The following is a 24,032-nucleotide window of genomic DNA, read 5'->3' on the forward strand; positions in this document are numbered from 1 at the left end:
CGGGTATAGCATAAGACGACAACTCCTCCTAGAAAATGTCACAGTCGGGGGGGTAAGTTCAACATGAAAAATGGTCTCAAATCCCTGGTGTCCCGTTGCCTGCCATGTCAAAAAAATCCATAGATAGAGTGGCATCCTCAAACCCGATGTCTTGGATGGCTCCGAGCTCGAAGTTGTCAACCTCTCCGAGCCTGGCTGAAGACACTTTGTGAGCGCCATCACAGTCACTTTCATTATGAAGAGCGTACTGGTTGAGAGGTGCGACATGACTGCTGGACTTCGAGCCACGATGTCGCTTAGGACTTGCGGACCTCGTCTCCCGGTCCCCCAAACCCCAATCAGGGCAACTGGGCTGGGCGTTCTTATCAACTCCGCCTTGAACTGATGTACAACCATCCGAGGACACTGGTTGCAAGTCAGGAAAGTGGCAATAGAAGTCAGGAGACAACCCAAAATTGTTCAGATCACTTAAATGTGACGCAAAATCCTGTTTCAGTCTGAATTCAAACGGATCGTCTAAGACAATCAGCATGTCGTCGGGGTTCAGAGATTCCCAATGTAAGAGCGTGAAGTTCTGCGCGAGTTGAATAGCAAGCACCTTGATATTGTAGATGTACCAGTTGTCCACAAGATGGTTGCGAAGATTCGGCCTACACGTTAAGTCCAAGAATTAAAATGCGGTGTCTATCATGCAACAAGGGAGACTTAGGAGCGTACCAGACGAGGAAATCGATGAAGCCCGGATGCTCTCGCGATAGCTGGGCCGGACTCGGCCAGAGCCAGGCTGGCAGCTGTAGTAGGTTCTCCCGACACGGGAATGTTAGAAACTGTGACAGGGAAGAATTTCAGCTTCAAAGGTTCAGGCGCCGAGATAACGTGCCCAGACTTACCGTGAGAAGCCGATAATTGAGCCAGAACGTAGCTAGACATGCGACGCTGGATTGATACAAAAGACGCCAGCCTCGGGTCATTTCGCATGCGCACAAGAGAATCGCTCGTCGCTGGCACTCCATCTCCGAGACTTGCACTGAGGTGTTGTCTTGATGGTCAGGAGAAGGTGCGCCGAAAGAAGGACTTGGAGAAATCAGCTTCTTGATGGTGTCTTTGTAGAAGGTCTTTGACAGAACTCGCTGCTTGATTTTGTCTGATATCAGGACTCGATTAGCAACCCATAATGATGATGTCAATCCGAATGAATTCCTCACCGGCGGACAAGTTCATTGGCGCTTTATCCAGGCCAAACTGATCAACGAGGAAGTTGAATCCCAGACCGTGGTTCGCGACGATTTTCCATGAATTGACGTGCTCGATGATGTCGTCCGTTGACTGCTCTAAGAGGTAATTTTGGATTTGCTGGCGACCCGGAAGGCCGTGGAAGACGGCCAGACTGAGAAAGGGAAGAGCTTTGTCTTGAGCAAGGCGTGTGCAAACCACGTCAACTGCGGTGGGGTCCGGTTGCGCTGGGAGTGACTGGGATTGGGAATGCTCGCCGCCTTTCGCAGCTGAACCCGCGTGCTCTGTGTTTGAAGCTTGCAGAGGAATGTTGGTGAGACCAAGGCAGTCGGCACTGCACAGCAGTATAGTGCCCATTTTGTTTTCATAGTGATCCAAAGTCGCCCATAGCGCAGCATTCTCCTGCATCACATTTCGAAACAAAGTGGAGTGCTCGCCTTGTAGTAGTAGCTGGATCCTTTCTTCGAGTTTGGCCATGTTCCGTTTGTTGTGCTCTCGAGTCCTCTTCTGGCCGAAACGGTCGACAAGTCGCTTGCGCTGTAGCTGCTTCGTCGTGAATTTGCTCCTCCAGTCGCTGCCCTGCCGGGGTGAGTACTCTGCATTTGATTCGGAGAACATAGTAGGCAAGAGGACCGAATTTCCGAGGTTATATTCTTGTCTCCCGTGCAGATATGGAAGAAGATCAGATTTCAATACTGACAATGAGAGAAATCTGGACTAGGCGGGGATGTTCTGGAGTTGCGGGGGGGTGGCGGGGAAATAAAGCAGGCGAGGGCACGAACTTTGCCCATATGAGGTCACCATGGCTTCGCGAGATACCCTGATAGGGTCTAGACCGCTGTGCTCAGTTTTCGTTCGGATGGCACTATCGGGGTCAATATTGGCGACTCTAGGCGGCGTCATCCAAGACCACGGGTGGCAAGCCCAGATGGCTTTAAAACTTGCTCCGTATTGCCACGACTCGTCAGCTTCCATTAGGGAAGATTCGTTGTCACGGCCCAGCAAAGAGACACCGCGTATTGATCATCGACCCTTTTCCCACAGTGGAATACGCGTCGTACAACCCCTGGGGCCAGGGTCGGTAGGAGATTGGGACGGATATTTATTTGTCAAACTTCGTAGAAACGGCTCAATTCATATCTCGCGGTGCTCAGTCCAGAATTTGTGATTCGGAGCATCGTGTTTCCGGTATCCACAACCGAGTCGCAAAGTTCGAAGCTGGAGAGGCTAAAGCGGGGTAACTAACCGTAGTCTCGGTATGCTATCCCTGCCACACCATTACCTTTGGTCGACGAAAGTTTGGCTACATATTTTACAAAACCTGACGGGGTCATCCCCAGAACACGCGGGTCTACATCCCTAACGCATTCTCCAACTTGAGCCGCGTATTTGTTGCTTATTTGTTTGTGGCCGTGGCATACATAGGAGTACTAGTCCGGAATCGCTTCGATACGATCTGATGTGTCACCATGACCACTACTGATGAATTGCGTTTCGACGGCCGTGTCGCCATCGTGACGGGAGCGGGTCGTGGAATGGGCTATCACCACGCCCACTTACTGGCCCAACGAGGCGCAAGTGTGGTCCTCGTCGACCTGAATGAAAAAACTGCTACCGAAGCAGAAGCAAAGATGACCGCGCAGGGACTCAAAGTGAAAGCCTGCGTTGGTGACGTTCGCAAACCCGAAAGTATCGAAAACATCGTCAAGACGGCCATCGACAGTTTTGGTCGTATCGATATACTGGTCAATAACGCCGGCACCGGTGGCTGGAAAGCCTTTACAGACTGGACCAGGGAGGAAATCTACGACCAGATGGAAGTCCACTGCATCGGCCCTTGTCTCCTCTCCCAGGCATGCTGGCCGTATATGGCAAAACAGAAATATGGACGGATCGTCGTCGTTCTCTCGAGTTCCATGTTTGGAATGTATGGCCATATTCCATATACCGCCGCAAAGGCTGGTGCGCTTGGCTTAGCCATCAACATGGCTTACGAAGGACAGCAGCACGGAATTAAAGTGAATGGACTGGACCAAGCCGCTGGTACGGAGCTGCTGAAGGAGGCTATGGGGAACGGCCCCGTCAAAGATTGGATTCTCGAGAATCTACGGCCAGAGGATCCCGCCGCGACATGTGCCTACTTGTGTCACGAGAGTTGCCCAGTCTCGGGTGATTACATCACCGCTGCCGGGAAGGGATTTTCGAGATATTTCTTTGGCGGCATTGTTGGCCACAGCTCCGATGTTCCCTTGACACCAGAATTGGTCCGTGACAGTTTCTACAAACTGTCGGACCTATCCGACTACATTGTGATGAAGAGCGGCTCCCAAGCCTCTGATTTCATCGCCAAACGTCATGGGCTTGACAGCTTAGCAGGGCTAGATGTAATTCCAGAGAGCAAAAAGTAAAGTGGGACCAAGTCGATGCGAAATTCAGATGTTGTGCGAGGTTCTCGGTAAAAGAGGAGCCTGGATACAAGAAGCTGGAAGGACCCTTGTGCTCAGATCCTCGCATGTGGTCCACACCTGTAACTCTTCATCTCAGTCCCAGTGATAATCACGGCGAATACTCCTCCATGCATTCGTTGCATTTGAAGCGATGCTATGGCCTAGTTGGTGACATGGCAAATTATCTCACGATACCTGGAATAAGCATGCTACCAATACCACCCGCCGCAAAGTCCTACACAATTCCGTTACCATGAGCGCTTCGAGGATTACTTGACACAGTAGACTAGGCGATATAGATTGATTTCGGTCAAAATTCTGATTTATAGGCGATTATGATCCAATGGTCTTCAAGTTTCGAAAGATCTCAAAATCAGTTCTTGTGCGTCATCTACCCTAATCCTCTGCGATATCGGGCGTTGCAAGATGTATGCTACACCCTTCAGATGCAGATTAAAAAGAGTCAGCGTTTTGGCTAAATCCACTGTTCGATAAACGTTAGCCAGCCACACTCTTAGAGGGAAAGGGTTGGGGGCTTGCGAAGCATACTTATCACAAACGAGATTATGAGCATTCACCAAGCTCAACCTGGGGCTGCATAGCATGACCGTGGCATCTCCAATCTCTTGGGTGTGGCCAACTCTTCCTTGTCGCCTCTGAAGCTCTTCCCACCGTTTTTGATTCTCGGGGGCTGCCTTGATAGCTTGTTCGGCGAAGGCACTCCAAATATATCCCGGAGATAGGCAGTTGATGCGGATTTGCTTGTCCCGATATTCTATCGCAGCCTGTATGCTAGTTAGCTACGTCTACCCACACGGGCGCTGCCAAAAGGCGATCTCAGCTCACTGCTTTGGTCATGCCAACAATCGCATGCTTCGACGTCACATAGGCGCTAATATTATGGCCGCCGAGCATGGAATTGACTGATGCGAAATTCACAATAGCGCCTCTTTGTGGGGATTGGCGATTGTCTCCCCTAGCATCTCAGTTGGTTCACAGCTCCAACAGCCAACACAGGACTTCAGGCTGAACATACAAGCTCAAAGCCTCTTGTTTGACCATTTGCTGGATTTGGTGCTTCAGACAATTCAGTGTTCCCATCGTGTTGACCTTAAGGCATTTTTCGAAACCAGTCGTGTCAAGGTCGCCGACGTACTGAGGAGGGCCTTGAATTCCTGCTGCATTTCTAGCCATGGAGGGCACGTTAGCTACGTTTTGGGCCAACATCGTCATTGTTCAAAAATAGCCGGTTTCCACATACATAGCGTAGTCCAGACGACCAAACGTGGCGACTGTTTGCTGAACCGCATCTCGTACTTGGTTTTCATCCGTCACATCACATTTCAACAACAGGCACTGTCTCATAGTTACTTATGGCCGCAGTAGGGGTGGCAGAACGAGCCTTGAAGCCCGAACCTGCGACGCTTACCTTGGCTCCACACTGTTCTACCTCCCGTTTTCCCTGTTTCATTGCTTCATCAGATAGAATGTCAACTAAGACAATCTCTCGGCACCCCTCGCGGGCGAACGCACAGGCGACAGCATTCCCCAGGCCGCGGGCTCCACCAGTCACAAAAACAACCCCTGGGGGTATGACGGTGCTTCCAGTAGCCGTCATGGTGTTGTCAACAGGAAAGGCAATGAAAGTGGTCCAACTTCCTGAATGTTCGTGGAGGCACTTTCGAGACGGATGTCACCAGAAGTCAGTGGAAGAAATTCGGGACAGAGCTATAATATTAAACAGGGTGCGACCCGTACTGGCTTATTCTACGGACCAATAATATTGCCTTAGGTTACCCGTTTTCAACTCAGGGCACGGTTGAGAATATTTGACCATGATCTCCGTCATTGTCCGCCACCTGCCTTTAGTTGCGCGTCGGAAAATACGACAGAAAGAGGATTACATGATCCAAGTCACGCCCTGTTCATAGTTATTTACAAAATTTATTGCCCAGGCTACTCTGAGATCAATCCTGCTGGTTGCAGGATGCTTGTCGGAGAAAGTTTGCTTCTTCACCCTCAATTTCTATCTTACACCAAAGGACAGCTCAGTGGGGTTCTCTGCTGCTTACAGCTACATAGTTCACTGTGATCAGCCACTGGGCATGTTACAGTTCTTAGCTACAACTCTGAGTCCACCCCCTCATGCGGAGCGTCCAGGCTTCTCAACGAGCCGAGACGAGCCGAGACTGAGCGAGACTAGCCGAGCTCGGGCAAAACCCTAGCTCGTCTCGTCTCGGTCTCATTAGTAGTGAGCGTCTTGCCGAGCGCTCGTATCGTCTCATTTATGGACCGGATTAACTATTTTCCGAGGCCTTCGCCATCGGATCCAGTCTATGAACCACCCAACCCTTAACGGATCAACCATCTTCCGGAACTATGTGCTCCCCTCGCCCCCCAAGAGGGAGGGGGCCTTCCATTCGATATCAACATGGTCCATGGATTGGATCCGATAAAATCCTCCCTTCGACCATCGGATCCAGTCTGTGGACCGACAAGTGTTGGCCAGTCACGTGACGCGTTGCCTTGGCAACACCACGTGAGGCTGGTTGGCCTGGCAACTTACGCCCTTCTTTTCGTCTTGCTCTCTTAGATAGAACAACACATTCCTTCTCTAGATCTACAGTCTATCAACAAGCTCGATTGATCATACTTGACATGATGCACGCATTGGATCCGACGAAATCCCCCGTCGCTCATCGAATCCAGTCTATGGACCACCCAAACAAGCTCGATTGATCACCCTTTGTAGGACCGAGAGAGGATTGATTGATAGAGTCTATCTGAACGAGGAGTAATTCTAGACAACAAGCAACGATAGGCAGTAGCAGCAATATAGGCGGAGTATATAAACAAGCGAGACTGTGGCTCGCCAAGGTCTCGCCCGCTCAAGCCTACCAGCCCTATATAAATTAGTACTACATAGGTAGTTTTGAAGGAAATAAGTTTATATATATATATAGCTCTATATACTCTACAGGCCCTCTCTAGAGCCTTACTAGGTCACATATTGTCACGGGTTGAACCCGTACGAAGTCTTGGTTAGAAACCAGCGACTCTCTACAAGGCTGGGTCACATAATCCCTACTATCGATAGTTGCTGCGACTACCGTACGACCACTAGAGGAGATTATATCTGCTCTTTGTACGGTAGTTGAGCTCTCCCTTTTCTTTCTTCTCTTTAGCTTAACGTCCTTGTTATACAGGTACATAGTAGTTGAATAAACTCCTATTTAAACCCTCACACATAATGTAGTCTCGTTCTTTATCGGCTAACCTTTCTTTCGCCCTTTTTCTAGAACGCGAGGCGCCTATCCTAGCGACCTCATTAGTAGTGACCTAGTCCGTAATCCTCTATAAAAAGGTAGAATCCTCAATAATTATTCTTATTGCATCGCCTTTTGGGGCTAAGCTTGCCTGTAATACGAGCGCACTAGTTCTTAACATGTAGCCTAGTGTTATACGGCGGGCTAAGCTTTGAACACTATATTCAGTTTTCTTTCTTCTAGACTTTAAAGCGGCCATGAGGGCGTTTGGTAACTAATACTCATATGAAGTGTTGTCGAATGTCTGTGGGAATATCGCTAACTCGATCTTTGAGCTCCAGCTTAACGCCCATTATGGGCACTCGGTTGTTATCGCCCCAATAGCCCTGCGCTACCTGAGCTAGTCCTCCTGGAATGCCTATAGCGCTGACATCATAACGCATTATGAGTAGTGCAATCAGGACCTTGATTTCATTTGATGCAAAAAACCGTCCCGGGCATGCGTGCTTGCTGTAACCGAAATGAAGATGGGTCGGGGACGCCATCACCCACTGATGCTTTTGTGCCTCACCCTCCTTTTGACGTCTTTGATACATCCGCCATGGGTTGAAGGTCTTCGGTGAATCGAAGATTTCCTCGTCATCATAAATGGCTTTTTCGTTCAGGAAGATTATCGTCCCTTTAGGTACCAAAGTTCCATCCTTCATAGTCCAGTCTTTCAACGCTAGGCGAGCCAGTTTTACTAATCACGTTAGTTGCTGAGCTTCAGCTTCACGTGCCAACGCGAGACTTACAACCTGACATCGGACACCAGCGGGTGACCTCGGTCACGTAGCTATCAACCTTCGCCATGTGCGTCAGTCCCTGTTTGGACCAACCACCTTCGGCACGGAAAACCTCGGTAATCTCAGTACGCAATTCCTCTGTGTATTCTTTCGTCAACGACAGACAATGTAATATGTCCAGGAAGGTGAATGATGTAGTGTGAACCGTCGCTGTGGTTATATGCAGCAGTCGGTCCAGGATCGCATTAGGTGTCTTTTCCGACTGCGGAGCAGCGTCGATGACCCACTGAATGGCGTCCGAAGGCTTCGTCTGTTCCCAGGTGTCATCACGGCCTTGTTGTCGAAATGACTGTTCCTTCTCAAGTCGCTCAGAAATGACTGGGAAGGTGCATTCCTCTGCTAGTTTGTGGACCGTTCTTATGTCACTCGTGAACCAAAGCGCTATGCGTTTCAAGAAGTTTGGGTAAAATCTGATCTTGTTGGCTCCCGCGAACATCACTTCGGAGTACTCGACACAGACCCGCTTCCAGCGAGGATCTCGCGCAAGCTGCTTCCCAAAAAGAACCCGGTTTGCAGTCCTTACCACGATGTCAAAGGCAAAATCTGAAGCGAGCACGCTGGTTGACTCTAGAATCAAACGAATAGTAAGGTTTCTATTGCTCTTGGGGGACTTATATCCTTACCTGGTTGCCCTATCTGTTCGTCCAGATAAGCACGTGCTTCTGCTACAATGATTTCCAACGAGGGAGTCAATGCCAACATAAGATTCTTCCGAACTGGCACATTCATATGCCACTGATCGTTGGCGACCGGGGCACTGATGGTATATGCGGTTTGTGTCATCTGAACTCCTGTTCAACAGCTGCGTAGCTTTTACTTTTATTCCTGTACTCACTATAGACTGCGCGTCAGGCGCGTTGACATGAGATGGCGGAGCCCTCATGATTTCGTCCAAATAGTGATGCGAGGCCACAAAGTACTTGCCTTTAGGCAAGTCCAGAAGATAGTTTCGACCTTGTTTTGAGTACTTTTGGTAGCCGACGCGTAGTAACTCCATCACATCCTTCAGATAAAGCTGGATGTCCTCTTCTTTCGTTTTCACTCGTAAAGTTGGGACATTAGGATATTTCTGATTCGAACCACCAGTAATGACGGCAAGCAGGAGTAAGAGCAAAGAGAAGCCGATAGCCGCTTGTGCAATCATGATTGGCGATATATCGCGGCTGATGAGCGTAGATATGGTGCTCATTTTGCTTGAGATGACTTAGATGTGAAGTACAACTGTAACTGTTTCCGCACACTCCTCGTTCGGCTCTTCGAAGAGATGAGGAATGCAGTAAATCCTCAGACACCAAGGGGAAAGTCTGCACCACGTAGTCATCCGAAGGTATGGCCCTAAAACGACGTATCGACCTCGTGCTGTACGACGGAGTCCTCGGTTACCCGAATGTGCCGGGATCTGGTCGCCAGCATACTCTATCGATCTCGATTTTAACAAACATCGAATTATACGACGGTACGTATCTCTTAGTCTGTGGAGAAAATTTCTCCACTCTAGGTTAAGTCCGCCAAGGCCGCCCTGGTCCTCCAAGTGTGCAGAAACTCGAATGCTTCGCTTTTATTTGAGCTTGGTCAACCTCTATCAAAGACGCTGTATACCAGCTTAGGTTCTGAGACATTGGCCAGCACACTGTCGGACTATAGTGCTCAAGAGTGCTCACAAGTACATCAGCCATCATGGGCTCCGAAATAGTGTACTCGTTGTCTGCCGCTGAGACCCCTGGATTAGTCCACGCAGACAGACTTAGCGATACAGCTGCCCAGGAAGCCAGCCACCTTTTGAACAAAAACCACGAGACATACCACGCATACTTCCACTTAGCGGGAATGCATAGTGAGCTTTTCAAGTGTGATACTAAACGCGCTGGGGTAATAATTTGCTAGATCATATCCTTCATCATCTCTTTGCGATCTATGCGCTTGGGGCGTCCCCCGAAGATCTACGAGCTGCCTATAGTCGTAACGCCGACTATCAGAAGATCAAGCGCGACGTAAAGGTCCCCGACTTAATTCAGAAGCTTGCCGACCCAGAGTGCTTCCGTCAAAGTCTTGGACAACCTGTCTTGTACGAAGACTTTCTGCAGTTTTTCAAGACTGAGGTCGCAGCTCGAGGAGTGGAGCGAACTCTTTCTTCGTTTGTCTTCGCCGGAGATGAGCGAGCCGACGACATGTTGGCCAGAATGTTTGGCGGTATGTATTTGTACATTTCATCTTGCAGGATGTCCTGACCATTAGCCTTCTACCGTCGTAACAGGTCTCCTGCACCCAATCATTCATCTAGGCTATGGCTTAGAATTCAAACAGCCATTAGCGGTTGCAGAGGCGTTGGCGTCTGCTGCAATCCACGACACTTTCATGGCGGAGATATGTGTCCCTGCCGAAGCGGAATCCCAAAAGCACGACAAAGCCTATCCCGAGACGGACATGATGACTTTGATTAAACAAATCCAAGACGATTGTGACATTGTTGAGTCCATATCCGAGGATGAAACACATAACAAACTCATGACAGATCTGATGCCGCGGGCGGGCAAGAAACTCATCAAGATTCTCGCTCAATATACAGTTCGGCCTGAGCAGATCGACGATAAATTATCTGAGATGGCACAAGTCGACTGCTATCTACTAGGCGCAGCGCAGAAACCTGACAAAGCAATAGCGTTTGACTTTTACATGATGCATTGCGTTAACTTGAACCCATTTTACACCGTCTTCATGCAGCTACCATGGCTTTCGGCCGAAAACAAGTGTCGGCTTCTTGAATGGAAAGCAAGGCTGGATCTGGCGGTATATGCGTCCTGCAAAGCACCAGCCCTTTTCCCAGAGCGCGTTACACAGTACCAGCCTAAGTATCCCGGCGGGTGGGAGTCTATATTTTCCAGAGCGGTACGATATCGTGACGATGGCCATACCGCAAAGCTAGTGCGCGCCATCAGGCATAGTCAACTTGAGGTCGAGAAGAAACAGAGTGTTGGAGAAGCGGCTCGTCCACTATCGGTCGAGAGTTATCTGTTGCTCGCCCACATGGTAATGGACTGTGTCGAGGTAATGGAGGACAAAGAATATAAGCGGCCTGAGGTCATTTATTTTGAGGACACATCCGAAGAAGTTCTGCGCCTTGTTGCGAGATGGATCAGGTTCTGTGGCACTGATGTTGCCTGGAAAGACGTCCCAAAATTGTCTGCTCAAACGTCTTAAATTTCTGGCTGAGCATCTTTGTAGAAGTGCTACCAGGCGCTGGCTCCTGCGCCCCTTCTAAAAATTGTACTAGAGTATCTTCTACAGTGTTTCGGATCTGAGATTACGCTCGGGCTTGAGATGTTGGGCACTTTTCGTTATGCTATTCCGGACAATCATGGCTCCCCATCCTGCAACACAAAGACACTCGCTGGACAATGCTGACCAAGAAATGTCTAATCTTTCTACTTGCCATCCCACATCTGGAGGTAATGTGGACCGAATCTTCAACATTGTGTTGTTCCCTCGCTCATGCGCTAAATCCACCGAATGCCTAGGTTTGGGTTTCGTGCATTTTCGCAGCGAAAGTCTCGGTTTTATGGGACTAGTCTTATCAAACTGTCCAGTCGTAATATTCGAAGGTCAAGGTGACGTGTCGCTTATCGACGGAAGGCGAGACGCCGATATCGCTAATCTCCCTACTCGATGGACTGAATCCCTATACCTAAGGATCTATATCTGACAATCTAGAGAGTAACTTAAAGAACATCAACGACCATGTCTGCCGCCACGAAACTACGTCGTCTTGTTCAAGATCCTAGCTCATTTCTGTTGTGTCCTGGAGTGTACGATGGATTTTCTGCTCGAGCAGCTCTGGAGGTGGGATTTGAAGGCATTTATATGGTACGAACGTAAAAAGTGTTGTATCGAAGCGTGTGATTTGAGTATTCAGCTGACTTGCAGTTTGTGACAGACTGGGGCAGGTAGTGCAGCCTCCATCCTTGGTCATGCCGATTTAGGACTTTTGACTCAAACACAAATGCGAATGCATGCAGAGTCGATAGCTTCACTTGCTGCCCTACCCGAGTATACCACCGCACCTATCCCGGTCATAGCGGACGCAGATGCGGGTTATGGGGGGCCCATTATGGTAGCTCGCACGGTTCAACAGTACGCGGCCTCGGGTGTCGCTGGACTCCATATCGAAGACCAAGTCCTGACAAAGCGATGCGGTCACCTTGCCGGAAAAGAGGTTGTGGAAAGAGACGTTTTCGTCAGTCGGATCGCCGCGGCTGTCGCGGCCAGAAAGCGGATTGGGAGTGACATTGTCATTATCGCACGATCAGATGCGTTGCAGACTCACGGTTATGAGGAAGCCATCAGCCGACTTAAAGCAGCACAAACTGTTGGTGCGGATGTGGCTTTCTTCGAGGGCTTGACCTCCAAGGAGCAGGCCCAAAAGATCGTCCAAGATCTGGCCCCAATGCCGGTCTTGCTCAACATGGTAGAGGCCGGCGCAACACCGTCCTTCTCCGCTGCTGAGGCAAAAGAAATCGGGTTCAAGATCATGATAGTTCCCTTCGCGACTATTGTTCCGACATACTATGCTATGAAGGAAGAACTACGGGCTTTGAAGGAGGAAGGAATCACCAGGAAATCAAGGACGATGACGCCGCAGGCACTGTTCCGAGTATGTGGCATTGATGCTAGCATGAAAATCGACAGAGAGGCCGGGAGTCGGAGCTTTCGATCCGGAATTGACTGAGAAGAGGGAAGGCGCTCCGCAGGCCGAGATATTATTCCTTTCCGGCTATGGCAATACTCTACTCTCGATTCCTTGATAGAACATATACACAAACTGACCGTGCAGAGACGGCATATAGATTCTAATTATTGTTGGGACCAAAGAAGCAGAGAAACAAACCAACCTTAGCGTACAAATATCCTGTCTCGAGCCACGATATCCTACTTACCAAGGAATGCTGAACATGTCGAGATTCGCAAATATCGAGCTTTAAAAGACCTCACAAACACTGATAGAATACTTGAACGTATGTTTTGGTCTAGGTGAGCCGTGCTGGGCTGAGCTTTGTCCTCGTATTATTCGATGCGATGCCCCACAATTCTCTTTGGGTAAGGTGAGCAGTGATTTAAGAAGAAAGACACCCCCTCGTCCAACGCATATATTATCAACGCATAATTTCTTCTTGCTCTTCACCCTTGAGGATCATCCAAAACTGTCTCTACCCGACATGTCAAAGACAGAAAAGTCTAAAAGATGGCATACGGCCCAGAGATTCCTCAAGTCTTACGATCCGTTCACAACCGAGAATATCATGTCGATACGTTCGCCAGACTGTACATTTTTCTACTTTCCTCCAACCCCAGGTCATAAACCATGGACCAACAAAATGGTCTATGACTTCTATAAGCCACTGGAAAAGGGAATGGACCGTATGGATATCGAGGTGTATCGCATGATCGAGGACCCGGAACAGAACACCATGGATGTCTGGATTACAATGCGTGTGCACTGGAAAAAGGAGTTACGCATCGAGCCATACGAAGGCACATATGTATGGGGTCTTGAATTCAGTCCTGACCAGGAGCAAGTGTCCAAGTTCCTCGAGCATGTTGATCGCAGTGTGACTCCCATAATTTGGCAGAAATATTGCGAAGGCCAAAAGTTGCTGGGTGGTCCACCCCCAACGTTACCGTCGTTCGACTGATTTTGGCAGTACGAAGTGCACAGTCCCTTCGTCATCTGTTTGACCTGCAGATATTGGCGGTTATCTCGATATAGTCACTCAGTGTCACGGGTTAGAACCCGTACAAGGTCTTGGTTGAGAACCAGCGACTCCCTACAAGACTAACTCACATGACTCCCTCTATCGATACCGTACGGTCTAGAGAGGAGTTATATTCTCCCTTGTAGGGTAGCTAGGGGCTCTTCCCTTCCTTCTCTTCTTTAGCTTAATTAATTGTGTCGTTGGGGACATTTGCAATACTCCAGACATAGACCTCGATCACACTGATTCTCGATGGCAGCGGTCCCGAGGCAAGCAACGGAAGAGATGCAGACCAATGCCACGGCAAGGACGAGTCGTCTCATGTCAGCCATGTTGCATGCTGTGATCTTCCTCAGAACCTGTTAGGAAAGGCCGAGTCTATTTGATAGAGATGCGGTGCTGTACGGTGTCCTTTTTAACATAGAACAAGTAGAGTGTCTAGTAAGACACCAGCCTTTGGTGATCAGATGAGATCATTGAGGGTGACAGCGTCCAGAAACGACCCCTGAGAAATGGGAGTATGCGGAAGATCGAGGGAGCCAAATCAAGCACGGAGCCCGAAATGGTCCCTTTTTCAAGTCGCCGAGCTTGCAGAGAGTGATCACCGCGACATGATGCGTGCGCTCCGAGGACGATGCCGACGTGGGCCTTGCAGATTATCACTCGGAACGCAACAAGGTTCCCGACCCGCTGGATTTCAGGTTCGAAAGAGTGCAAAATAGAGTGTATGAAGCTGCTAAATTTCTATGTTGGAGGATTTGGTTCGAGGCAAGGGGCCCCTACTGAATGCTCGAACCGAAGTCCTTGAGCAATGCAAAGATCGTGTCTATGACTTCCCTACACTTAACAGCATCATCACTGGATTTCTTTGCCTCTGTTTTCCATTTCTGGATATACCCTTCGAGCTTTCGACTATCCTCTTTGGCCTCTTTAACGGCGATCTTCATTCGAGCCCGCCTCCTCTTCTGCCTTCTGTCTCACTTCTGACTCTAGGCTGGCTTGTGCTTTCCACTCGTTCAGCTCGCGGGCTAAACTCTCCTCGGTCTTCTCAAGCTCGTTAATCCTTGCCGTGAAACTAACGTCTGATTTCACGAAATGGCCCTGCTTTCACATATTCAGTCAGCCCGATAGCCTAGGTAAAACGCGTCCACAACAGGTATGTCTACCTGCATATTTCATTTAGAGGCTGTCTGAGATGCCTTGCTGGAAGGCTTCCAAGTTGCGGCGACACAGTTATCGTCGATACCTTCACACAGTTTTTGGAGAGACTTAATGGAGAATTCACCCAGGTTCTTTGTAAAGAGATGACCTATCGCTTCGGTTTTTTCCCATGTATGTGGGTCGTCGTCGTTTGTTTTGAGCCGTACTTGGGAAGGTTCGACCGTAATTCCAAGTCTACTGTCTAGAGAGTCGTCATCAAAATGTATCGAATAGATGTTGGTTGATCTTACAGATGTTTGCCGCTAGCTTTTCTCGACATTTCCGATTCCACTCCGTTCGCTTTTGGTTCTTGGACGGATGATTTGCCATTCGCGGAACACAATCCCTACTTGCGTCTTCCTGCCCTTCGAAGAGATTTACTTCCCTAGTGCGTGAATTTGGGAAGGTCTACAGCATACTGTAATAGAAAATTGGAAGCCAGTTCCGCGAGCAGTAAATATTAACACGACTTCAGGATGAAGATAGGATCTTTTCGGGTTCCCTTTTTAATTATCTACCCATTTCAGCCCCTCAGCTCAAGCTGGCTAACACTTGAAGCCCCAAAGCGGTCCCTTCGAACTTGGTCCCACCCCAAGAACTTAGCAGACTACTGCAATTAATTACTGTAATCGTACCCTTGGTAGTTGATATGAAAGAGGATGGCTCTCGTAACCTGCTCAAATCTGCACTCGTTCACCAAGCTGGAACGACTGAGAATCGCTCGTCGCGACCTTGCGTTGAGCTCACGAGATCTAGCGGACGACGAGGATCACAACGGGAATAGCAAGGAGACGGACGATCGCGACAAAGATTACGTATGTCACAACTGCGAGTCCTTTCTAGGCAAACTTTCATCATCGCTGCGGCCGCCGCGGATTGATCGAGCGGGAAGTACTCCTGAACGAATTAACAAACCATTCCGACAATTGTGCGCAAAAAAAGCCTTCCCAATCTCGAGAAGTTGGAGTTGCAGCCGCACGATCAGCACTTGCTGAAAGCGGCCGAGAATGCTGTTCAATATTCTAGTGTTGTTGTGAAGTTGGTTGGATGCCAGAACCATTGCTGGAATTGCGATGCCGAGACTCTTCAATGGACGCGCAATGGTTGTGGCAAAGTTATGGAAGAATTTCCGTTGATTCTCAGAGAGTTCGAGCGAGAATCGTACTTATGGGAAAGCCTATTCTCAACTACCTAATTTTAAGAAGTTGCCTATTCAAGTCTATAATTAGACCGCTATGCTCAACGGCTCTCTCTCAGTTACCTCCTTTCCCTTTCCTCCCTTTTCTCTGAGTTCCTGGATTCCCCCTTTCCCTTTTTCTTTCTGGATTGGCCTCTGTCCAAGAGTTTAAGGCGGAGCGTGATTTTAGGCTGGCTAACTCGCAGACGGATGCAAGGCCCATTCGCGGAGTGGCAAGGGTAATCTTGATCTCGAGCTATCTCACTCTCTGGAGAAATTTCTGGAGCTGGACTCCTCAATGTCTCCGTGTATAACTCCGAGAAACCATGGGACGGGTCGCGTCCGGCATCACACAACGTTGGTCCGCTTAATTCGCTGGTCGTGTCGTCCGGCGAAGGGGTGGGCGAGGGCGAGAGTGAAGGAGAGCATAAATACTGATCAAACACGGCGTCGACATCGACATCTCCTGGCTCGAGGGAATCGATCGCGTCATTGGGAGTCGTGTAATGGGATGGGAATAAATCACAGTCGAGGTCAATACATTTGTCGCCATCGCCGGTGAACGCTAGAGTATCCTCCGCTGTCCGATCGTCTCCTTTGCTTGCTGCGATGGGCGGAAGATTTCTCGCTCTGTAATCTAGCCACTGGCCTGTTGTAGGGTGAGGCTCTAGGAGTGTTTGCACCGTGGCAACGTGCGCCATTTTGCCGACCGTGATACGAATCCTTTGCTGGGATACCACCGACGAGGGGGTTGGGGCCGTGGCATCCGTGACCGCCCAGCTCGGTAGGATCGGTAATTCAACGGGCCACGGCGCCTCCACCGCGTCTGGCGTGCGAGGCTCCGACTCCGATGGGCTGTTACCGGTCGAACTATGCTTGCGATCGGAGGAGGGTAAGGAAGCCCCAAGGCCCATCGGCGATGCGGAATTCGTCAGCTCCAGATCGGAAAGACTTGGGTCGATCAGCAGGTCTGGGTGTGGGCCGCTGCAGGAGTCGACGGAAGCAGTTGCCTCACTCAGCTGCGGGTGGGCTGAGGAAAGCAGAGGGTCGAAGCAGTCTCTCGGTGAGACAGAAGGATCGGGGGTCTCGGGATTGGACATCGCTGCGGCTTCCTCGACAAAGTAGGATTGGTGATTGCCCCCTGGAGCGTCAGAGGAGTAGACGGACTCGGCGAAGGCGTTGAAGATATCTTCGGCTTTCGAACGTGGTCGATTGGTAAGGCAACGTCGCTTGCTGGTGCTGGCCTTGGTCCACTTGTAACAGTGGGTGTCCTGGGCGTGATACTGGAGATCTACGACGGCGTCGCCTTTATCTCGTCCGACGCGAGAGCGAGCTCGTCCTGCTTCTCGAGCCCGTCAAAATGCCCGTCCAGGTGCTGCTGCCAGGCCGGCTTTTTAGTGTACTGACGGAACCGCTCGTCGGGCGGGGGAAGCGGGTTGAATAGGCAGAAGGGGCAGTGACCAGCCGCGGCCAAGGTCTGACGAAAGATCAGAGGATTCCACCGGACGGGGAGTGACTCGAGATCGTTCAAATGGCGCCGGCAATGCTCGCGCCAGCCCTGCTTGCCGGTGATCCACTCGTCACACTGGAAGCACAGCTCGGTCGTGCCGTGTTTGGCCGCGAGACTGGCTTTGTGGCATCGGTAAATGTGATCCCATCGGGCCGCGAGACGGAGGCTGTCGAAGTTAACATCGTCAGCTAGGCGCCGTTCGTTGAACGGGAATCGAGGAAATCCCCGGGGGAGTTTGAAGGAGTCACTTACCTTTCCATCTCTACCGCGCACGCCGATACAGGGCAACGGCCGCTCTCTGGACGCAGACTCGGGCGGTAGGCCACCTTGGGGTTCTCTTGACACAGGGTAATCATATCTTGGAGAGCCGCCCGCCCCTCGGGGCTCCGGAGAGGAACGTCGAGAAAAAGAGAGGAGGCCAGACGGTCACGAGGCGGATCCAACCGCCGGACGCGACTGAAGAAGCTGGGTAACGATGCGACAGGCGAGGCCTCGGTTTCGGTGTTCTGGTTGACCTTCCGGGGTTGGATCTCCTGCCACCTGCTGAGCTCTTCCGACACCATCTGGCGTTTCTGCCAGTACAGTTCCTCCCGGCGGGTCCGTTCTCGCTTGCTGTCGTGCTCGACTGGAAGGCGTCGGATTCGTTCTCCGAGGGACTCGATCTCCTCGTTGAGTGCGATAAAGTCGGCGCGCTCTTTCAGATTCGCCTCCACCTTAGCCGGCAGCGATTGCAGCATTTGCGGGTGGTGCTGCAGCGAGAGGCCGCGGAAGCCCTCGAGGTAGACAATGCGGCGCGCTTTTCCCCAGTAGCTGGATTGCCCGTCGACGGTGCTTATTTGAGGCATGTACGAGCCGAAGAAGGTGTCGGAATTTTCGTGGCCTGCAAACTTCATCCTCTCGGCGATAGAGTAGCCGTTGTCTGCGCCCGAAGTTAGACCTTTCCGTACCAGCGGTCTCGTTGAGCAGGACTTACCGTCGGCCTTGACCAGGACCTCCCTCCTAAAATCGTGAACCCGGATATTTTCTTCATACCCAGCTCGATGGCCCAATTCGACCAGCCCAGTGCTGATGTAACAACAGTACTAATGGGGGGTGTGAAGAGAGGGATCATAAATCGTTGCGAGCGTGCAAGGTAGGGTGTGGAATGGCAATGTACTGAAACCTGTCTGTCTATCTAAGGGTTCGAAGGCTCTTCTTATACCTTCGATCCGTTCATCTTCCTTGCCTCCTTTCTAACGCCCAGCCCCCTTCCTGCCACCTTTGCAGTGACTGGGAATTCGTGGCGTGATGGGTGTTACAGACAGCCACAGGCTACAGCACAAGCATAAGTACAGTCTGGATAATGTCAACACTTTGTCTCTCGTCTTGTAGTCTATAGTGCATTGGATAGTAATATCATTATCGAATCTCCACTCTCGTTCCCTCGTACGTCCCCATCCTGACAACAATAGAAATTTAGATAAGCTCTATTCCGCACTCTTAGAAAGAGCCCAGTAATATACGTCGTGTAGATAAATCACCTCTATCCCACCCTTCTTAAAAGAGCTAAAACATTTATTTAAATTCAAGTTATATAAAACAACTGTCGAACAAGGTGTCAAACTTCTTGTGCAACTTAAGATGAAGGAGCGCTCTGTTCTCTATTTACTTGTCGAGGAGTTGAAGCTCCATTTATAGACACACGAATGCTACATTATTACACAGAGCAACCATCTGTAACATTGGAAAAAGGGGTTCACTGTTATGCAGGAGATAGGGCCAACTAAACGTGTATATATTTCAGCAAGCTGGCAGAACAAAGTCGTAGAAGAACAATGGCTCATACCTTCACTACTACGCAGATACACGAGGCTATTCGATAACCACAGTGGGCCTGCCAAGACCGTTTGAAGGGCTTCTATGACACACACACACAAGGGAGGAGATATCTCTACAACACACATGCTTCGCCACGACAAAAATAATCAACACCAAAGCTCCCCTCCTATAGTCCATCATTGACGAACTAATAAATGGGGCGCCACAACCAATGAAAGCTTAAGCTAGACAAGTTCACCGACAGGAAGGTTTGAATCAGTGACCTCCCTCGATATCACTCAGTTTAACATCAACAATCACTGGCTGGAGCATTACGTTTACCCATCTAGGGCACCTAGGAATCTAGGCCGGACAACCCTCTTGCCTTACCTATGATCGAACACTAGTAAGGTCCCTCAATTCTATCGGTTCGACTGTAAGCCCAGTGTTTTACCACTCGGTTACGTCCTTGATAGGTCAACCACGATTTGGTGTCAATTTTGAAGCAATTTTTGGCAGAATAAATAATAAACCTTATTTTTTTTTTGGCTTTTTTTTATTTTGGAACCACCGGGTTGCAGCTTGGCGCTGTGCGGCGACGCCAAGACCGTCGTGCTAGCTGATTACGTGAGCATACGGCTTGGCAAAGATCCGATGAGTGAATCACCCTAACGGATCAAATATTTTCCGAGCTACCGTCGTCGGATTGACTATTTTTCCGACATACCATTATCGGATTAAATATTTTCTGGCCTCACTCTCATCGGATCCAATCCGTGGACCAAGTGCCTCCCGGGGGGCTCCCACTCGTGGTTCATGGATTGGATCCGATGAAGTCCCCCTGTCGCCCATCGGATCCAGTCTGTGGACCACCCAGAGAAGCTCTACTAATCATACTCGAGATGCTTCGTAACCGAGCGTGAACGACAAGCCTCGACGTCGAGATGATCCATGGATTGGATCCGATGGGTCGTAGTATTCATTAAATCCAGTCTGTGAACCACCGAGACAGGCTCTACTAATCGCACTCGAGATGCTTCGTAATCGAGAGTGAACGACAAGCCTCGATGTTGACATTATCCAGACTATACTTATGCCTTTGCTATAGTCTGCGGCTGCCTACAGCTGCCTGCGGCAGCCTACGTCAGCCTAGACGAGTAACTGTGTATTTAAAGTCGTTCATTATCCTTAGATAGTCAGACAGGCAAGCCTCCATAGCCCAATGCGCATGCATTTCTGCATTCATTCTCTCAACACTTCGACGACGACAAATCATCATCGAATCGATCGAGCTCGACGAGGAGATGCGACCGACCTCGATATCGAACCGATTCGACTACGAGACGGGCACGAGCGACTGATCTATTCTGGAGAGTTATCCCGTGGCGCCGAGCCGCCCGCCCGCCGAAGACGGACAACAGTCGCCCCACCTCTTGGCGGTCTCGGCAGAGGTATGCTGCCGACATACGTTTTGTGCCTCCTTGTACTTAACCCAAAGGTTCTGGTCAAGATCACCGAAATTTACCACATACTCTCTGTGTCTGGGAGACCCCCGATGATCTATGTGTGAACTCTCGTCAGCGCTGAACCATATAAACATAGTTGTTATGTCATAGTCCCTAAGTTTTTTGACCCATTGGCCATATTTTTTGAAGAAAGCTTCATGAGAATCTTCATGATTCTTGCGATGCAATGTGACCTGATAAGGGCAGAAGGTCATTTTTTTCTTTCTCCCCTTCGGGACTTCCTCGATCAAGACGATTATCCCATCCAGGGTTTGGTAATTCCAATCGCTGGGGTGATAAACGACAGGGGTGCCAATAATATCGTCGCGAATAATCGGGATGGCGGTTGTGAAGGTTATCACCTTCATGGACTGGTCAAGAGAGGCCAGAGTAGGTAGCCCATTTTTTTTCAAGTAGTACAGAACGGCGTACTTCATGAAAAACCCCAGCGTCGATGGGTTGTTATAAAATGTCGACATTGCATCCAGAAACTTGGCATTGTTGATATTGGACGAGGGCATTTGCTACTGCTTCGCGGACCACACCGCAAGAACAGCCACCAGTGACATATGTGCGTCTGCCATTGACTTCGTCTTCGCTTCCGTCATCGAGTTCGTCTTCGTGTCGTTCTTCGCGCCCGAAGAAAAAACGATAGTCGACGAGGTCGGGTGTCTGGAAAATGACAGTCTGCACGCGAAGGCCGAGAAAGCAAGCGTTCACGAACTCGCAATACCTGAGAAGTTAGTTAGTTCCGTCGTCGAAATCTGAATAACATACCTAGTCCATCGGACATCATTACCCTCATTCAGCGTTTTCAGTTTGACACCGTCGGTGAATATCACGGCTTTGTCCGCGACTTTCTGGAGTGGTGAAAGGTTAATCTTTCCACGTACCACACACTCGTTCAACAGCAAAGGGATGCGGCCCGTGAGGTCTTCAAAGTTTTCTTTGGCCTTGTCTTCCAGACTCAAGTCGGAGTGACGATCCCACCAGCACTTCATTTCCGTCTAAATAGAAGTTAGAAGAGATGCACTTGGAAGATCTGACCTACATTGAGACATACCTCGGTCAAGCCGCCATAAACAAGCATGGTGAAGTTACTATTCTCCAAAATTTGCCCCCTGAGGTAGTCCTGGTTATTGGCTGACGAGCTGAGAACTGCTGTGTGACGTGCTATCAGACGATTTATCCAGTCTGAGAGATCGCCCTTGGCCGAACGTGTGTGCTGGGGTTCGCCCTCCTTTTCGCACAATGCGTTCATCTGATCAATGACGAAGATGACATTCCTCTGCCGCCCCAAGAATATTCGTATCTTCTCCTTCGTGTCCAGCGTCACGATCTCGTCCTGTGCCGCCTTGTCGGTAAAGGCGAACAACAATGCTGCTTGAAAGTACAGAAGAGGATCCTCAAGGCATATACGACAATCCGGGATGTATATAACCCGGTTCTCTAGGGCTGACAGGTAACAGACGAGTGCTGCTAGAAGGTGAGATTTCCCATAGCCTCTGGTTCCGTAGACCCAGAGGTTTGAGTACGGACTCGCCTCACGAGCGGTTTTGAGCTGACGTAGAAGTTCTGGAAATATCTCTCTTCCCACATACTGCCAAACGCCTTCCTTGGTGATCGCAAATCGAGTAGGCGTCTTCAAAATGGTCATTGGAAATAGAAGTCTATGTTCGTGCTGAGGATCGGAAAGTAGGGCGACGGCTCCAGGCAGAGCAAACTCGGAATCAGGAGAAGCAGAGTTCTCGTGAGAATATTTCGTATCGAGACCTGTGATGATCTTCTTAATTGCCTGCCTTCTATTCCGAATATCCTTGATCTCTTCTGGTAGTAGATTAATATTTTGTCTTTGGTCGTTGTCGCCATCATTGTTATCGTGGTGCTGATTTTGACCTCGTTCCAGACGCATTCTTTTCGGAGACTTGCTGGTCGGTGATTCCTGTGTGACGGTTTCATCGTCCTTCCTCCTCTTTTTGTTATCCCCTGTAACGACATTAGCTAGCTATCGTATAGTACATCAAAGGCGTAATTACCTTTCCTCTTTTGGCCAGCTGTCTGGTTCGATTGATCGTCTTAACACTGTTAGCTAGTGCCTGAGTTATATCCACAGTCTAATCTTACTCTGTTTCTTAACTTTTTTTGCAAGGGATGCAAGAGCACCATAGACTCCGAGGGGCAGTTGAGTTTTGCTGAAGAAGTCTGTATCCCCAGCATAATCCAAGAAGGTAGAGCCACTAATTCTTGCCGCTTTGAATGTCAAAACGTCGTTGTTATCGCGGAAAATTTTCGGTTGTATATTCTTGATCCATTCGAGCAATTGCTCATCGTCCCAACTTTCCATCTCTTGAATTGTAGGAATTCTCTTCGGGTCTTGCCCAACTTCCTGATTAGAAGCGTTCATTATGATCGACGTGAAGTAGGGTTAAACGAGGGAGATGGTATGAGATGACGACTCGCAGGTAGGTTGTGGAGAGTTCAAACTCGCCCAAGATAAGCGCACACGAACTGCCGTGGGATAGGGGGTCGCGAAGTTGGAGGTAGGGTCTTCGATCTGGTTATGAGGGTAGAGGGAGCAACAGTTTGAGAGTGCAAGCTGCCCCAGGTGTCACTGCTTGCGGCGACACGCCAAGCCAGCGTTGCCTATTCTGGCTAACAACGGCTACTCAGGGAACACATCGGGAGAGTGATAACCCATAACGACTCGCGTATCACAGCGATATTGCTAAACGCTATAATAAACTGTGGAGTCTAGAGAAGAGATATGTTGTTATTCTATCTAAACAAGAGAGCAAGACTGAATAAGTAGAAAGGGTGCAAGTTGCGACATTGCCGAGCTAAACTCCTCACGTGGCAATGCTAAGCCACATGTCACGTGATTGAAAACAGACACCACTAAATCCGATCCCACCCGGCCACATACGATACGATACGATATTCATACACCCTGTGCGGGCTAGAGGGCTAGCTACTACATTATTTCTTGTCAGACTGTGTACAACTTGAGATGTATTGAATGCTCTGAGATATGAAAGGGTGCTCTGTTTTCCATCTACTTGTCGAGGTACTGAGGCTCCTTTTACAGACATGCGAATACTACGCCGTTACGCAGAATAACCATCAGTAACGACGTCGTCCTCCCGCCAGTGTTTCAATGGTGGAGCCTATAGCCCCTGTTCGACATTTCTACCGATGTCGGGGCTGACTTCAGGCAGATACACCCACAGATACACTGATACAAATGACGTATGTTGTTCCGGGAGGAGTAAACCGACGACGAAGGCTTCCCCTTCCCTTTTGGTGGG

The 24,032-nt window shown here is 49.6% G+C and overlaps 10 protein-coding genes across 10 annotated transcripts; 4 read left to right on the forward strand and 6 right to left on the reverse strand.

The window, feature by feature from the left end:
* Positions 1-76: 76 nt before the first annotated feature.
* Positions 77-1,851, reverse strand: Z518_03601 (uncharacterized protein; the record flags this gene model as incomplete). The annotated part of the gene is made up of 4 exons (XM_013417311.1): positions 77-650; positions 718-827; positions 891-1,144; positions 1,206-1,851. The coding sequence occupies 4 exons, from the start codon at positions 1,849-1,851 to the stop codon at positions 77-79; spliced, it is 1,584 nt and encodes a 527-aa protein (XP_013272765.1).
* An 851-nt stretch (positions 1,852-2,702) lies between these two features.
* Z518_03602 (uncharacterized protein) lies at positions 2,703-3,641 on the forward strand (the record flags this gene model as incomplete). Its single annotated transcript, XM_013417312.1, has 1 exon — positions 2,703-3,641. The coding sequence occupies one exon, from the start codon at positions 2,703-2,705 to the stop codon at positions 3,639-3,641; it is 939 nt and encodes a 312-aa protein (XP_013272766.1).
* A 492-nt stretch (positions 3,642-4,133) lies between these two features.
* On the reverse strand, positions 4,134-5,298 carry Z518_03603 (uncharacterized protein; the record flags this gene model as incomplete). The annotated part of the gene is made up of 6 exons (XM_013417313.1): positions 4,134-4,164; positions 4,230-4,465; positions 4,527-4,656; positions 4,717-4,866; positions 4,942-5,036; positions 5,110-5,298. 6 exons carry the CDS (start codon positions 5,296-5,298, stop codon positions 4,134-4,136), a joined length of 831 nt encoding a protein of 276 aa, XP_013272767.1.
* A 1,929-nt stretch (positions 5,299-7,227) lies between these two features.
* On the reverse strand, positions 7,228-8,935 carry Z518_03604 (uncharacterized protein; the record flags this gene model as incomplete). Its single annotated transcript, XM_013417314.1, has 4 exons — positions 7,228-7,688; positions 7,741-8,358; positions 8,415-8,574; positions 8,627-8,935. 4 exons carry the CDS (start codon positions 8,933-8,935, stop codon positions 7,228-7,230), a joined length of 1,548 nt encoding a protein of 515 aa, XP_013272768.1.
* A 533-nt stretch (positions 8,936-9,468) lies between these two features.
* Positions 9,469-10,989, forward strand: Z518_03605 (uncharacterized protein; the record flags this gene model as incomplete). Its single annotated transcript, XM_013417315.1, has 3 exons — positions 9,469-9,625; positions 9,676-9,981; positions 10,046-10,989. 3 exons carry the CDS (start codon positions 9,469-9,471, stop codon positions 10,987-10,989), a joined length of 1,407 nt encoding a protein of 468 aa, XP_013272769.1.
* A 537-nt stretch (positions 10,990-11,526) lies between these two features.
* Positions 11,527-12,514, forward strand: Z518_03606 (uncharacterized protein; the record flags this gene model as incomplete). The annotated part of the gene is made up of 2 exons (XM_013417316.1): positions 11,527-11,652; positions 11,723-12,514. The coding sequence occupies 2 exons, from the start codon at positions 11,527-11,529 to the stop codon at positions 12,512-12,514; spliced, it is 918 nt and encodes a 305-aa protein (XP_013272770.1).
* Positions 12,515-13,001: 487 nt separating this feature from the next.
* On the forward strand, positions 13,002-13,478 carry Z518_03607 (uncharacterized protein; the record flags this gene model as incomplete). Its single annotated transcript, XM_013417317.1, has 1 exon — positions 13,002-13,478. One exon carries the CDS (start codon positions 13,002-13,004, stop codon positions 13,476-13,478), a length of 477 nt encoding a protein of 158 aa, XP_013272771.1.
* A 2,517-nt stretch (positions 13,479-15,995) lies between these two features.
* On the reverse strand, positions 15,996-17,015 carry Z518_03608 (uncharacterized protein; the record flags this gene model as incomplete). The annotated part of the gene is made up of 1 exon (XM_013417318.1): positions 15,996-17,015. The coding sequence occupies one exon, from the start codon at positions 17,013-17,015 to the stop codon at positions 15,996-15,998; it is 1,020 nt and encodes a 339-aa protein (XP_013272772.1).
* Positions 17,016-17,206: 191 nt separating this feature from the next.
* Z518_03609 (uncharacterized protein) lies at positions 17,207-18,318 on the reverse strand (the record flags this gene model as incomplete). Its single annotated transcript, XM_013417319.1, has 2 exons — positions 17,207-17,591; positions 17,678-18,318. 2 exons carry the CDS (start codon positions 18,316-18,318, stop codon positions 17,207-17,209), a joined length of 1,026 nt encoding a protein of 341 aa, XP_013272773.1.
* A 2,871-nt stretch (positions 18,319-21,189) lies between these two features.
* Z518_03610 (uncharacterized protein) lies at positions 21,190-23,131 on the reverse strand (the record flags this gene model as incomplete). The annotated part of the gene is made up of 5 exons (XM_013417320.1): positions 21,190-21,460; positions 21,505-21,734; positions 21,791-22,713; positions 22,764-22,802; positions 22,852-23,131. The coding sequence occupies 5 exons, from the start codon at positions 23,129-23,131 to the stop codon at positions 21,190-21,192; spliced, it is 1,743 nt and encodes a 580-aa protein (XP_013272774.1).
* Positions 23,132-24,032: the final 901 nt, after the last annotated feature.

This window comes from Rhinocladiella mackenziei (assembly GCF_000835555.1).
Source record: "Rhinocladiella mackenziei CBS 650.93 unplaced genomic scaffold supercont1.3, whole genome shotgun sequence".
Classification (NCBI taxonomy): domain Eukaryota; kingdom Fungi; phylum Ascomycota; class Eurotiomycetes; order Chaetothyriales; family Herpotrichiellaceae; genus Rhinocladiella; species Rhinocladiella mackenziei.